This window comes from Kogia breviceps, chromosome 17 (assembly GCF_026419965.1).
Source record: "Kogia breviceps isolate mKogBre1 chromosome 17, mKogBre1 haplotype 1, whole genome shotgun sequence".
NCBI classification, from domain to species: Eukaryota; Metazoa; Chordata; class Mammalia; order Artiodactyla; family Physeteridae; genus Kogia; species Kogia breviceps.
Window position 1 is genome coordinate 34,301,251 of NC_081326.1, and position 15,046 is coordinate 34,316,296.

At 39.1% G+C, this 15,046-nt stretch overlaps 1 protein-coding gene across 4 annotated transcripts in view; it reads left to right on the plus strand.

Annotated features, from left to right (window-relative positions):
- The first annotated feature begins 263 nt into the window (after positions 1 to 263).
- The window catches only part of NECAB1 (N-terminal EF-hand calcium binding protein 1), a 252,855-nt gene continuing 238,072 nt past the window's right edge, over positions 264 to 15,046 (plus strand). The window contains exon 1 of one of the 4 annotated variants that reach the window (XM_067017207.1): positions 264 to 709. In XM_067017207.1, coding sequence (XP_066873308.1) covers positions 611 to 709 — 99 coding nt within the window. In that variant the 5' untranslated portion in view covers positions 264 to 610. The remainder of the gene's footprint in view (positions 710 to 15,046) is intronic. The other 3 variants (XM_067017208.1, XM_067017209.1, XM_067017210.1) reach the window with 3 other exon arrangements.

Here is a 15,046-nt window from a genome sequence, read left to right on the forward strand (position 1 = left end):
AGGGCAGGTTCTGAACCCTGGCATCCAAGATTCCAAAAATGTGTGTTTTTATCCTCACGCTAATCCAGCCCCTCTTTGGCTGGTGGTATCCATTTACCGGTCTTTGGGGAGGGTAGGAAAGACAGGTGCACTTGTTCAAAAGCAAAGTTGGCAAAACCTCTTGGAATCGCTCTAAATCATACGGTTTCCACCCGGGGTGAGCTTAAGGAAGTCCTTACTTTGTGTTTTTCTATGGAGTGGGCAGATACCTCAGTGTTACATTCAGCCAAGGCCGATGGCGGTGCAGGAAGGGGGGGACAGTCAGAGTCCACTCCCCCACAAAGTGGAGCTGCGCTTTGCTACGTGCAGGGATGAGACTGATCCAGGCGCTGCAGCCAAGAGAAGTGGGGGAGGCGCGAGTTAGAGCGCGTGGGAGCGCGGGGAGACAGAGTTAAGGAGGGGGAGAGCAAACCAGAGAGAGACAGGAGTGAGGCTCGCCGGGAAGCGAACACCAGCTCCTGATCCCGAGCCCAGCAGCGGGCGGAGCAGAGACGGCAGTGCGGCATCCTTTGGCTGAGCCTGTGCAGCCGCCGAGCCCCACTCCCGCTCCCGGCCATCAGGGCTCCCAAGAATGGAGGATTCCCGGGAGACGTCGCCGTCCTCCAACAACTCCTCGGAAGAGCTCAGCTCTGAGCTGCAGCTGTCAAAGGGCATGTCGATCTTCCTCGACGTAAGTACAGAGGGAAGGTGTTAGATCAGTGCCCCCCCACACACCCACCGCCAGCGTCTTTTTTCTTACTGGGGAGGAGGGGTGTCGGCCCAGGAGCTGATCAGCCAGTGTTTTGCCCCCAGAAAACTGGAGAGAACTATCTCCTACTTTGCTTCCCTCTCTCCCTGGTAAACCACCCAGGCAAATGCTGGAGAAATGACCACCACTCAATTTGTAAAAAGGGCTGTCCCAGACCTAAAACCTGCGGCTTAACAAGCCTTAATAAATTACAAAAGTTAAATTTCTCAACAGCCTGGATTCCAATAGGGACTAGGTTTGTAAATACAACAGTCTCCATAGGAGTGGGGGGCGTTGTCCCAACTCATCTTTAATGTGCTCTGTTTGCAGCACCCACCTCGCAGGTTCTCTATGGTGACCAAGGGAATCGGTAGAAGTGGCAACGCCCCGCCTCCTCCTCCAGCCCCTAGAAAACACTTTGAAAACATATTTGTTTCCCATTTTTACCAGCAGTGGCCAAGATCTCTTTCATAATGATTTTTTTTCACTGCCATATCATATTTTTCCATTTTCCTGCTCTGTTATTGGCCTTCTGTACCTCTCCAAGTTGTAATTACTGTCATTATTTTAAACAATTCAAGCATTTAGCTGTTCTTCTTTTGGTCCTCTCCCTGGCTTTGGTATTGATTCTCTTCCTCCATTTCTCTGCTGTTGATGATCAGTTTTGTTCATTTTTTATTTCCCTTTCTCTGATATTTTTCTGCCTTCATGCTGTGGTTTCTATCTCTATAGCAGTTTTATTTCTTATTTGTTTCTCAATTTTGCTTTACTCTCCTTCCTGCTGATCTCTATATTTCTCACCCTTTTGTTCAGCTCTTTTCTCTGCCTTTAGGTTTTGTGGTTTTCCTATCCCTCAGTTGCCTGCGGGGCACCCAGCTCTCTCAGCCCCTCAGTTGTCACATTCATGCTATCCCCTGAGGTAGTTTCTGGCTCAGTGGGGACAATTCTGGCATGACAAAAGATGGGCAAAGGGCATTGAAGAGTGATTGGTGCTCTTTCCTCTAACCTCCTCTGAGTTATCATTTCTTATTAAAATCCAGGTGAGGGGGCCAGAGGCCAAATACATTTATTTATTTATGGAGCAATGAAAATATGAGGAAACCAAATTATTAGTATCATGATGGTGAAGCAGAAATGATGAATATAAGGGAGAGGAGGAAGGAGACCTCCCAAGTTTATTTTGAATGGATTAGCTTGAATTTTTTAATTGGGAGAGAAACCCCTATCAATAATTAAACCTAGTGTAAGGCAAAAATATAGATAAGGTTCAACTTGGTTTCCTGGCAACCTTCTCTTCTCATCACCATGCAGTTGAAGTTGGGGATACAGGCATTCTGGGCATGCCATCTTCTTCCCACCAATACACATGTGGGATTCCAATTTCTTCCACTCAATAGGATTGTTAATACCTCATTCTTAATGAGGTATTAACAATGCTAATGAACACGCATCTCTGCTTAGTTTGGGTCAATCAGATGATATTATTGGTGCTAATGGTTAAACTGACTGATATTATTCCTTTTAATTCTTGCCATTCAAGGCAAAAAAGCCCCTGAGGAACTAAGCAGGTAGAAGGAGGAGGCACACAGCACACCAGAGAAGGAAATCTTCAAGGACAGAGAGTCAGGACCCCTGAAAATCATCTCAGTTATAAGGTTGATGGCTAAACCGCCATGAAGTTGATTCAGAGAGATAAAGGGGGGGCTTCCATTCATTCTGAGCTGATCTTTAGCCTGTCCCCGAAGGATAACAAGTGCTTCCCTAAGACTTTTTTATTTTTCTGGAAAAAAGTGTATTTAATTTATTTATTTATTATTTATTAATTTTTCTTCCAGTTTTATTGAGATATAATTGACTTACAGCACTGTATAAGTTTTAGGTGTACAGCATAATGTACACCTTAATATATCCATAATGTGCAATTACGTACATCATGAAATGATTACCGCAATAAGTTTAGTGAACATCCATCGTCTTGTATAGACACAAAATTTTAAAAATAGAAATTTTTCCTTGTGATGAAAACTCTTAGGATTTACTCTTTTAACAACTTTACCATATAGCATACAGTGTTGTTGATTATATTTATCATGTTGTTCATCACATCCCTAGTACTTATGTATCTTATAAATGGAAATTTGTACCTTTTGACCACTTCCTCCAATTTCTTCTCCACCCCTGCCTCTGGTGACCACAAATCTAATCTCTTTTTCTATGAATTAGTTTGTTTGTCTGTTTTTTAATATAATTGACTTATACCATTATGTTAGTTCCTATTTAACAATACAGTGAACTGATATTTCCATACATTTCAAAATGATCACCATGATAAATCTAGTTAAGATCTGTCATACAAAGATATTACATAATCATTGACTATTTCCCCACATTGTAGATTTCATACCTGTGACTCATTTATTTTGCAACTGAAAATTCGTACCTCTTAAACTCCCTCAGTTATTTTTCTTTTCCCCATCCCTCTCTCCTCTGTCAACTACCTTTTTGTTCTCTGTATCTATAGCTCTGTTTCTCTTTTGTTATGCTTGATCATTTGCTTTGTTTTTTAGATTCTACATATAAGTGATATCATACAGCATTAATCTTTCTCAGCCTGACATATTTCACTTAGCATAATACCCTCTAGGTCCATCCATTTGTCACAGATGGCAAGATTTCATTCTTTTCTTATGGCATATATTTTTATATCACATATATATATATACGACTTCTTCTTTATCTATTCATCTATTAATGGCCACTTAGGTTGCTTCCACATGTTGGCTATTGTAAATAATGCTGCAATGAACATAAGGGGCATATATCTTTTCTAATTAGTGTTTTCTTTTTCTTCAGATAAATACACAGGAATAGAATTTCTGGATCATATGATAGTTCTATTTTTAATTTTTTGAGGAATCTTCATACTGTTTTCCATAGTGGCTGTACCAATTTACATTGTCACCAATAGTGCATGAGGGTTCCCTTTTCTCCACATCCTCTCCAATACAATTTTTTGTCTTTTTTGATAGTAGCCATCCTAACAGGTGTGAGGTGATATTTCATGGGGATATTGATTTGCATTTCCCTGATGATGAGTGATGTTGAGCATCGTTCCATGTGTCTGTTGATCATCTATATGTCCTCCTTGAAAAAAAGTCTATTAAGATCTTCTGCCTAGTTTTTAATTGGGTAATTGTTTTTTTTTTTGATGTTGAGTTGTACAACTTCCTTGTATATTTTGCATATTAACCCCTTATCAGATATGTCATTTGCAAATATCTTCTCCCATTCAGTAGATGGACTTTTTGTTTTGCCAATAGTTTCCTTCACAGTGAAAAAGCTTTTAAGTGTATAGTACCATTTGTTTACTTTTGCTTTTGTTTCCCTTTACTGAGTAAACATATTCAAAAAAATATTACTAATAATGATGTTAAAGTGTATACTGCCTATATTACCTTCTAGAATTTAAATAGTTTCAGTCTTACATTTAAACCTTTAATTCATTCTGAATTTATTTTTGTGCATGGTATGAAAGAATAGTTCAGTTTGATTCTTTTGTATATAGCTATCCAGTTTTCTCAACACCATTTTTTTTTTTTTTTTGGCCACACCATGCAGCTTGTGGGATCTTATTTCCCTGACGAGGGATAAAACCCAGGCCCCAGAAGTGAAAGCATCGAGTCTTAACCACTAGACCACCAGGGAATTCCCTTCAACACCATTTATTGAAGAGGTTTTTTTCCTTATATATATTCTTGCCTCCTTTGTGGTAGATTAATTGGCCATATAAGTGTGGGTTCATTTCTGGACTCTATTCTGTTCCATTGTTCTATGAGTTTGTTTTTGTGCCAGTACAATACTGTTTTGATTACTATTCCTTTGCAATATAGTTTAAAATCAGGAAGCATGATACCTCCAGCTTTGTTCTTTCTCGATTGTTTTGGTTATTCATGGTCTTTTATGTTTCCATACAAATTTTAGAATTATTTTTTCTAGGTCTGTGAATGCCAGTGGTATTTTGATAGGGATTACACTGAATCTGTAGATTACCTTTGGTTTTAACAATATTAATTGTTAATACTGTTAATATTAATTGTTAACATTTTAACAATATTAATTTTTCTAATCCATAAACATGGTATATCTTTTCATTTGTTTATGTTGTCCTCAATTTCTTTCATCAGTGTTTTATAGTTTTCTGAGTACAGGTTTCTTACCTCCTTAGGTTTAACCTAGGTAAATTATTCTTTTTGATGTCATTGTAAATGGGATTGTTTTCTTACCTTCTCTTTTAGGTAGTTCACTGATAGTGTATAAATGTGCAACAGATTTCTATATATTAATTTTGTATCCTGGAAATTTGCCAAACCCATAATGAGTTCTAGTAGTCTTTTTGTGATATATTTAGGATTTCCTATATATAGTATCATGTCAACAGTGAACAATGACAATTTTACTTCTTCCTTTTTTGTGTCAGCCTACTGGTGGGCAGGGCCAGGGCCCAGGGTGTCCTGGTCTTGGTTCTAGCCTGCTAGAGCATGGGGTTGGTGAACACTTAGGTCACTTCTGTATCTTGGGAATTGTAAATAATGCTTCTATAAACATTGAGCTGCATGTGTCTTTTTAAATTAGTGTTTTTGGTTTTTTCAGGTATATACCCAGGAGTGGAATTGCTGGGTCATATGGTAGTTCTGCTTTTAGTTTTTTGAGAAATCTCCACTATTTCAACAGTGGCTGCACCAATTTATATTCCCACCAACAGTGTACAAGTGTTCCCTTTTCTCCATATTCTTGCCAGTATTTGTTATTTGTGTACTTTTGGATAATAGCCATTCTGATGGGTGATATGTCATTGTAGTTTTGATTTGCATTTCCTTGATGATTAACAATGTTGAGCATTTTTTCATTTGACTGTTAGCCACCTGCATTTCCTCTTTGGGATAATGTCTATTCAGTTCTTCCCATTTTTAATTTTTTTTGATGTTGAGTTGTATGAGCTGTTTATATATATTGGTATTAATCTTTTATCAGTCATATCATTTGCAAATATTTTCTCGAGTGAGTAGATTTTCTTTTCATTTTGTTGATGTGTGGTTCCTTCTTTATATTTTTGGTGTATAAGATCTTTTCTGCTAGATTCCAGCCTTTCTCATCAATTGTTTCTCTGTAAATAGTTGTAATTTTGGTGCCCATAGGAAGAAGTAAGCTCAGGGTCTTCTTACTCTGTCATCACGGTCATACCCCTTTTCTGTGACTGTTCAAAAGCAGTGTACAAATCCTAGTGATACTGTAGAGATGAATGGATTGAGCTATGTAAATAGAAAGTCATCATCTCTGACCTAAACACCTACTTGGCCCAAGTGTTCAAACTGCTATTTTAAAAGAAGAAAAAAGAAGAGATTAAAATCTCATTTATTATTATTTGCATATGTATGATTGTTCCCAAGTTCTGTAAATAAATAGTATCAAGTCTCTATTCTGAAGGAATGCATACTCTATAAATAGGACAGCCTTGTCTTCATATATTTATTTCTATAATTTAAAAATAAAAATATAAAACTGATTTCACATGACAGGTGTTGACATGCTTTGTTGCCAGTAAAATGGTTGATTCTACAAAAAAAACTGCCACTGGATTTTATCTTGAATAGAAAAGATTTTGTTTACACTTTTCTTTGAGATATTTTGTGAAAAATCTAGCACTCTGGTGAAATAGATGATTGAAAAAGAATTTGTTATTTAGGGATTTTTGAATTATTTATTTCTGGATCATATTGCTTTTAGCAGAAATAAAATGTGAAATATAAATACATAATTTTATTTGATCAGAGTTTTAATGTACTCTAGTTTCACTGCTATGAAAGATTGCTTTTTGAATTCTACTCAGATTATAATAAGTAGGTGATATATATTCCCTTTTCCAAAGAGGAACAGAAATGAAATTGATTAGAGGCTTCTGCATCACACAGCCTAATTTTTAAATTTGAGGAAAACTTTGATTTTCAGTGTTTATACTCCAGTGTCACTGCAATAATCATTCCTCTAAGAAATGATTTAAACTGCTTTTGAGGATACTGTTAATGACATGACTGTATATATCCAAATGGTTAGAAACTAGACATAGATCAGAAAATCTGGGAGAGATTTACCACCATTGCTGGTTTTGCTTCATTCTCCTTATCTCCAATTCAACAATAATAATGAGTATGATATTTAATGTAAATGTTATTGTGAGTATGAACTAACAGTTCATAGTAGAGAAAACAGAAAAATAAGATATGTGCTATGTAAATTTGAACTACTCTGTTACATCAGTATTCCATGTTGAATGTGTAAATAACAGTAGCAAAACCCACAAGCTAATACAGGCAAAATTTTATAAATCTAATTTGTATGATTTTCTTTCTAAAAAATGTCAGAAGTATCACTTCATCATAAATACTCTTTAATATCTTATTGGGGGGCTTAGAAAACCTAGTGCTGACACCAACTCATGGCTGTGCACTGAGGCTGCTGCAATGCATTTGCACAGAGCACAACGGCCAACCACTGGATGGGGCTGAACTGGTTCCAGTGTTCAGCAACACTGAAGGAGCTGAAGGTTACAATTATTTTCCATTTGACATCCATATGCTATCATATTCTTTTTTTTTAACATCTTTATTGGAGTATAAATGCTTTAGAATGGTGTGCTAGTTTCTACTTTACAACAAAGTGAATCAGTTATACATATACATATGCTCCCATATCTCTTACCTCTTGCATCTCACTCCCTCCCACCCTCCCTAAGTCACCCCTCTAGGTGGTCACAAAGTACCAAGCTGATCTACCTGTGCTATGCAGCTGCTTCCCATTAGCTATCTATTTTACATTTGGTAGTGCATATATGTCCATGCCACTCTCTCAGTTCCTCACAGCTTACACTTCCCCCTCCCTATATCCTCAAGTCCATGCTCTAGTAAGTCTGTTTTATTCCCATCCTACCCCTAGTCTCTTCATGACATTTTTTTGCTTAGATTCCGTTTATATGTGTTAGCATACGGTATTTGTTTTTCTCATCTGACTTACTTCACTCTGTATGACAGACTCCAGCTCTATCCACCTCATTACAAATAACTCAGTTTCATTTCTTTTTGTGGTTGAGTAATATTCCATTGTATATATGTGCCACATCTTCTTTATCCATTCATCTGTTGATGGACACTTAGGTTGCTTCCATGTCCTGGCTATCGGAAATAGAGCTGTAATAAACATTTTGGTACATGACTCTTTTTGAATTATGGTTTTCTCAGGGTATATGCCTAGTAGTGGGATTGCGGGGTCATATGGTAGTTCTATTTGTAGTTTTTTAAGGAACCTCCATACTGTTCTCCATAGTGGCTATATCAATTTACATTCCCACCAGCAGTGCAAGAGTGTTCCCATTTCTCCACACCCTCTCCAGCATTTATTGTTTCTAGAGTTTTAGATGACGGCCATTCTAACTGGTGTGAGATGATATCTCATTGTAGTTTTGATTTGCATTTCTCTAATGATTAATGATGTTGAACATTCATTCATGTGTTTGTTGGCAATCTGTATATCTTCTTTGGAGAAATGTCTATTTAGGTCTTCTGTCCATTTTTGGATTGGGTTGTTTGGTTTTTTGTTATTGAGCTGCATGAGTTGCTTATAAATTTTGGAGATTAATCCTTTGTCAGTTGCTTCATTTGCAAATATTTTCTCCCATTCTGACAGTTGTCTTTTTTATGGTATCCTTTGCTGTGCAAAAGCTTTTACGTTTCATTAGGTCCCATTTGTTTTTTTCTGTTTTTATTTCCATTTCTCTAGGAGGCGGGTCAAAAAGGATCTTGCTGTCATTTATGTCATAGAGTGTTCTGCCTGTGTTTTCCTCTAAGAGTTTGATAGTGTCTGGCCTTACATGTAGGTCTTTAATCCATTTTGAGCTTATTTTTGTGTATGTGTTATGGAGTGTTCTAATTTCATACTTTTACATGCACCTGTCCAGTTTTCCCAGCACCACTTATTGAAGAGGCTGTCTTTTCTCCACTGTATATTTTTCCCTCCTTTATCAAAGATAAGGTGACCATATATGTGTGGGTTTATCTCTAGGCTTTATATCCTGTTCCATTGATCTATATTTCTGTTTTTGTGCCAGTACCATACTGTCTTGATTACTGTAGCTTTGTAGTATAGTCTGAAGTCAGGGAGCCTGATTCTTCCAGTTCCATTTTTCGTTCTCAAGATTGCTTTGGCTATTTAGGGTCTTCTGTGTTTCCATACAAATTGTGAAATTTTTCCTTCTGGTTCTGTAAAAAATGCCAGTGGTTGTTTGATAGGGATTGCATTGAATCTGTAGATTGCTTTGAGTAGTAGAGTCATTTTCACAATGTTGATTCCTCCATTCCAAGAACATGGTATATCTTTCCATCTATTTGTATCATCTTTAATTTCTTTCATCAGTGTCTTATAATTTTCTGCATACAGGTCTTTTGTCTCCTTACATAGGTTTATTCCTAGATATTTTATTCTTTTTGTTGCAATGTTAAATGGGAGTATTTTCTTACTTTCACTCTCAAATTTTTCATCATTAATGTAGAGGAATGCAAGAGATTTCTGTGCATTAATTTTGTATCCTGCTACTTTACCAAATTCATTGATTAGCTCTAGTTGATTTCTGGTAGCATCATTAGGATACTCTATGTATAGTATCATGTCATCTGCAAACAGTGACAGCTTTACTTCTTTTCCGATTTGGATTCCTTTTATTTCTTTTTCTTCTCTGATTGCTGTGGCTAGAACTTCCAAAACTAGGTTGAATTAGAGTGGTGAGAGTGGGCAACCTTGTCTTGTTCCTGATCTTAGTGGAAATGGTTTCAGTTTTTCACCATTGAGAACAATGTTGGCTGTGGGTTTGTCATATATGGCCTTTATTATGTTGAGGAAAGTTCCCTCTATGCCTACTTTCTGGAGGGTTTTTATCATAAATTGGTGTTGAATTTTGTCAAAAGCTTTCTGTGCATCTATTGAGATGATCATATGGTTTTTTGCCTTCATTTTGTTGATATGGTGTATCATGTTGATTGATTTGCATATATTGAAGTATCCTTGCATTCCTGGGATAAAACTCACTTGATCATGGTGTATGATCCTTTTAATGTGTTGTTGGATTCTGTTTGCTAGTATTTTGTTGAGGATTTTTGCATCTATGTTCATCAGTGATATTGGCCTGTAGTTTTCTCTCTTTGTGACATCTTTGTCTGGTTTTGGTATCAGGGTGATGGTGGTCTCATACTTTGCTATCTCTTGGAAGAGTTTGAGAAGGATAGGTGTTAGCTTTCTCTAAATGTTTGATAGAATTCACCTGTGGAACCATCTGGTCCTGGGCTTTTGTTTGTTGGCAGATTTTTAATCACAGTTTCAATTTCAGTGCTTGTGATTGGTCTGTTCATATTTTCTATTTCTTCCTGGTTCAGTCTCAGCAAGTTGTGCATTTCTAAGAATTTGTCCATTTCTTCCAGGTTGTCCATTTTACTGGCATACAGTTGCTTGTATTAATCTCTAATAATCTTTTGTATTTCTGCAGTGTCAGTTGTTACGTCTCCTTTTTCATTTTTAATTCTATTGATTTGAGTCGTCTCCCTTTTTTTCTTGATGAGTCTGGCTAGTGGTTTATCAATTTTGTTTATCTTCTCATAGAACCAGCTTTTAGTTTTATTGATCTTTGCTATCATTTCCTTCATTTCTTTTTCATTTATTTCTTATCTTATCTTTATGATTTCTTTCCTTCTGCTAAATTTGGGGGGTTTTTTTGTTCTTCTTTCTCTAATTGCTTTAGGTACAAAGTTAGGTTGTTTATTCAAGATGTTTCCTGTCTCTTAAGGTAGGATTTTATTGCTATAAACTTCCCTCTTAGAACTGCTTTTGCTGCATCGCATAGGTTTTGGGTCATCGTGTCTCCATTGTCATTTGTTTCTAAGCATTTTTTGATTTCCTCTCTGATTTCTTCAGTGATCACTTCGTTATTAAGTAGTGTATTGTTTATCCTCCATGTGTTTGTGTTTTTTACAGATCTTTTCCTGTAATTGATATCTAGTCTCGTAGCGTTGTGCTCGGAAAAGATACTTGATACAATTTCAATTTTCTTAAATTTACCAAGGATAGATTTGTGACCCAAGATATGATTTATCCTGGAGAATGTTCCATGAGCACTTGAGAAAAATGTGTATTCTGTTGTTTTTGGATGGAATGTCCTATAAATATCAATTAAGTCCATCTTGTGTAATGTATCATTTAAAGCTTGTGTTTCCTAATTTATATTCATTTTGGATGATCTGTCCATTAGTGAAAGTGGGGTGTTAAAGTCCCCTGCTATGATTGTGTTACTGTCGATTTCCCCTTTTATGGTTGTTAGTATTTTCCTTACGTATTGAGGTGCTCCTTTGTAGGGTGCAGAAATATTTACAATTGTTATATCTCTTCATGGATTGATCCCTTGATCATTATGTAGTGTCCTTCTTTGTCTCTTGTAATAGTCTTTATTTTAAAGTCTATTTTGTCTGATAAGAGAATCGCTACTCTAGCTTGCCTCTGATTTCCATTTGCATGGAATATCTTTTTCCATCCCCTCACTTTCAGTCTGTATGTGTTCCTAGATCTGAAATGGGTCTCTTGTAGACAGCATATATATGGGCCTTGTTTTTGTATCCATTCAGCCAGTCTGTGTCTTTTGGTGGGAGCATTTAATCCATTTACATTTAAGGAAATTATCAATATGTTTGTTCCTATTACAATGTACTTAATTGTTTCAGGTTTGTTCTTGTAGGTCTTTTCCTTCTCTCTGTTTCTTGCCTAGAGAAGTTCCTTTAACATTTGTTGTGAAGCTGGTTTGGTGGTGCTGAAATCTCTCAGCTTTTGCTTGTCTGTAAAGGTTTTAATTTCTCCATCAAATCTGAATGAGATCCTTGTTGGGTAGAGTAATCTTGGTTGTAGGTTATTTTCCTTCATCACTTTAAATATGTTCTGCCACTCCCTTCTGGCTTGCAGAGTTTCTGGTGAAAGATCAGATGTTAACCTTATGGGGATTCTGTTGTTTGTTATTTGTTGTTTTTCCCTTGTTGCTCTTAATATGTTTTCTTTGTATTTAATTTTTGATAGTTTGATTAATATGTGTCTTGCATGTTTCTCCTTGGATTTATCCTGTATGGGACTCTCTATGCTTCCTGGACTTGATTGACTATTTCCTTTACTATATGAGGGAAGTTTTCAACTATAATCTCTTCAAATATTTTATCAGTCCCTTTCTTTTTCTCTTCTTCTTCTGGGACCCCTATAATTCAAATGTTGGTGCATTTAATGTTGTTCCAGAGGTCTCTGAGACTGTCCTCAGTTCTTTTCATTCTTTTTTCTTTATTCTGCTCTGCAGTAGTTATTTCCACTATTTTATCTTCCAGGTCACTTCTCCATTCTTCTGCCTGAGTTATTCTGCTATGATTCCATCTAGAGTATTTTTAATTTCATTTATTGTGTTGCTCATCCTTGCTTGCTTCCTCTTTATTTCTTCTAGGTCCTTGTTAAATGTTTCTTGCAATTTGTCTATTCTATTTCCAAGAATTTGGGTCATATTTACTATCATTATTCTGAATTCTTTTTCAGGTAGACTGCCTATTTCCTCTTCATTTGTTAGGTCTCATGGGTTTTTACCTTGCTCCTTCATCTGCTGTGTATTTTTTTGTCTTTTCATTTTGCTTACTGTGTTTGGGGTCTCCTTTTTACAGGCTGCAGGTTCGTAGTTCCCATCCTTTTTGGTGACTGTCCCCAGTGGCTAAGGTTGGTTCAGTGAGTTGAGTAGGTTTCCTGGTTGGGGGGAGTAGTGCCTATGTTCTGGTGGATGAGGCTGGATCTTGTCTTTCTGCTGGGCAAGTCCACGTCTGGTGGTGTGTTTTGGGATGTCGGTAGCCTTATTATGATTTTAGGCAGCCTCTCTGCTAATGGATGGGGCTGTAGTCCTGTCTTGCTATTTGTTGGGCATAGGGTGTTCAGCACTGTACATTGCTGGTCGTTGAGTGAAGCTGGGTCTTGGTGTTGAGTAGGAGATCTCTGGGAGATTTTTGCCATTTGATATTGTGTGGAGCTGGGAGGTCTCTTGTGGACTGGTGTCCTGAAGTTGGTTCTCCCACCTCAGAGACACTACCCTGATGCCTGGCTGGAGCACCAAGAGCCTTTAATCCACACAGCTCAAAATAAAAGGGAGAAAAAATAGAAAGGAAATAAAGGAAGGAAGGGAGGAAGGGAGGAAGGGAGGAAGGAAGAAAGGAAGGAAGGAAGGAAGAAAGGAAGGAAGGAAGGAAGAGAGCAAGAAAGGAAGGAAGGAAGGAAGGAAGGAAGGAAGAGAGCAAGAAAGGGAGGAAGGAAGGGAGGAAGAAAGGAAGGAAAGAAGGGAGGAAGGAAGGGAGGAAGAAAGGAAGGAAGGAAGGAAGAAAGGAAGCAATAAAGGAAGGAAGGAAGAAAGGAAGGAAGGAAGAAGTGAAGGAAGAAAGGAAGGAAGGGAGAGAGGAAGGAAGAAAGGAAGGAAGGAAGAAGTGAAGGAAGAAAGGAAGGAAGAGAGGAAGGAAAGGAGGAAGGAAGGAAGAAAGGGAGGAAGAACTGAAGGAAGGAAGGGAGGAAGAAAGGAAGGAAGAAAGGAGGGAAGAATGGAAGGAAGAAAGAAAGGAAGAAAGGAAGAAAGAAAGGAAGAAGATAAAGTAGGATAAAATAAAGTTATTAAAATAAAAAATAATTATTAAGAAGAAAAATTTTATTTAAAAAACCGAGATTGGTCAGAACCCTAGGACAGATGTTGAAAGTAAAGCTATACAGACAAAATCTCACACAGCAGCACACACATACACACTCACAAAAAGAGAAAAAGGGGAAAATAATAATATATCTTGCTCCCAAATTCCACCTCCTCATCTTGGGATGATTCACTGTCTATTCAGGTATTCCACAGATGTGGGGCACTTCAAGTTGATTGTGGAGCTTTAATCCGCTGTTCCTGAGGCTGCTGGGAGAGACCTCCCCCTCTCCTCTCTGTTCGCACAGCTCCTGGGGTTCAGCTTTGGACTTGGACCTGCCTCTGCACGTAGGTCGTCCGAGGGCGTCTGCTCTTCGCTCAGACAGGACGGGGTTAAAGGAGCAGCTGATTTGGGGGCTCTGGCTCAGGCCGGGGTGAGGCAGGACATGGATGTGGGGCGAGCCTGTGGCGGCAGAGGCCGGCGTGACATTGCAGCAGCCCAAGGCACACCACGTATTCTTCCGGGGAAGCTGTCCCTGGATCCCGGGACCCCGGTAGTGGCGGTCTGCACAGGCTCTCTGGAGGGGAGGTGTGGAGAGTGACCTGTGCTCGCACACAGGCCTCTTGGTGGTGGCAGCAGCAGCCCTAGTGTCCCATGCCCGTCTCTGTTGTCCGCGCCAATAGCCGCGGCTCATTCCTGTTTCTGGAGCTCCTTTATGCGGCGTGCTTAAACCCCTCTCCTCTCGCACCAGGACACAAAGAGGCAAGAAAAAGTCTCCTGTCTCTTCGGCAGCTCTGCGACCCTCTCTGGAGCTCCTTTAAGCAGCGCGCTTAATCCCCTCTCCTCGCACACCAGGAAGCAAAGAGGGCAGAAAAGGTCTCTTGTCTCTTCGGCAGCTCCAGACTTCAATTGGACTGCCCCACCCCACACCCCACCCCCGGCTAGCCGTGGTGCACTAACCCCTTCAGGCTGTTTTCACACTGCCAACCACAGGCCTCTCCCTGGGATCCGACTGAAGCCCGAGCCTCAGCTCCCAGACCCTGCCCTTCCCAGCAGGTGAGCAGACAAGCCTCTCGGGCTGGTGAGTGCCGGTCGGCACCGGTCCTCTGCAGTAATCTCTCCACTTTGCCCTCCTCACCCTGTTGCTGTGCTCTTCTCCGTGGCTCCGAAGCTTCCTCCTCCGTGGCTCTGAAGCTTCCTCCTCTGCCATCCTCAGTCTCCGCCCGCGAAGGGCCTTCCTAGTGTGTGGAAACCTTTCCTCCTTCACAGCTCCCTCCCACTGGTGCAGATCCTGTCCCTATTCTTTTGTCTCTGTTTATTCTTTTTTCTTTTGCCCTACCCAGGTACGAGGGGTGTTTCTTGCCTTTTGGGAGGTCTGAGGTCTTCTGCCAGCGTTCGGTGGGTGTTCTATAGGAGCAGTTCCACGTGTAGATGTATTTCTGATGTAACTGTGAGGAGGAAGGTGATCTCCGCGTCTTACTCTTCCGCCATCTTCTCTCTCCAT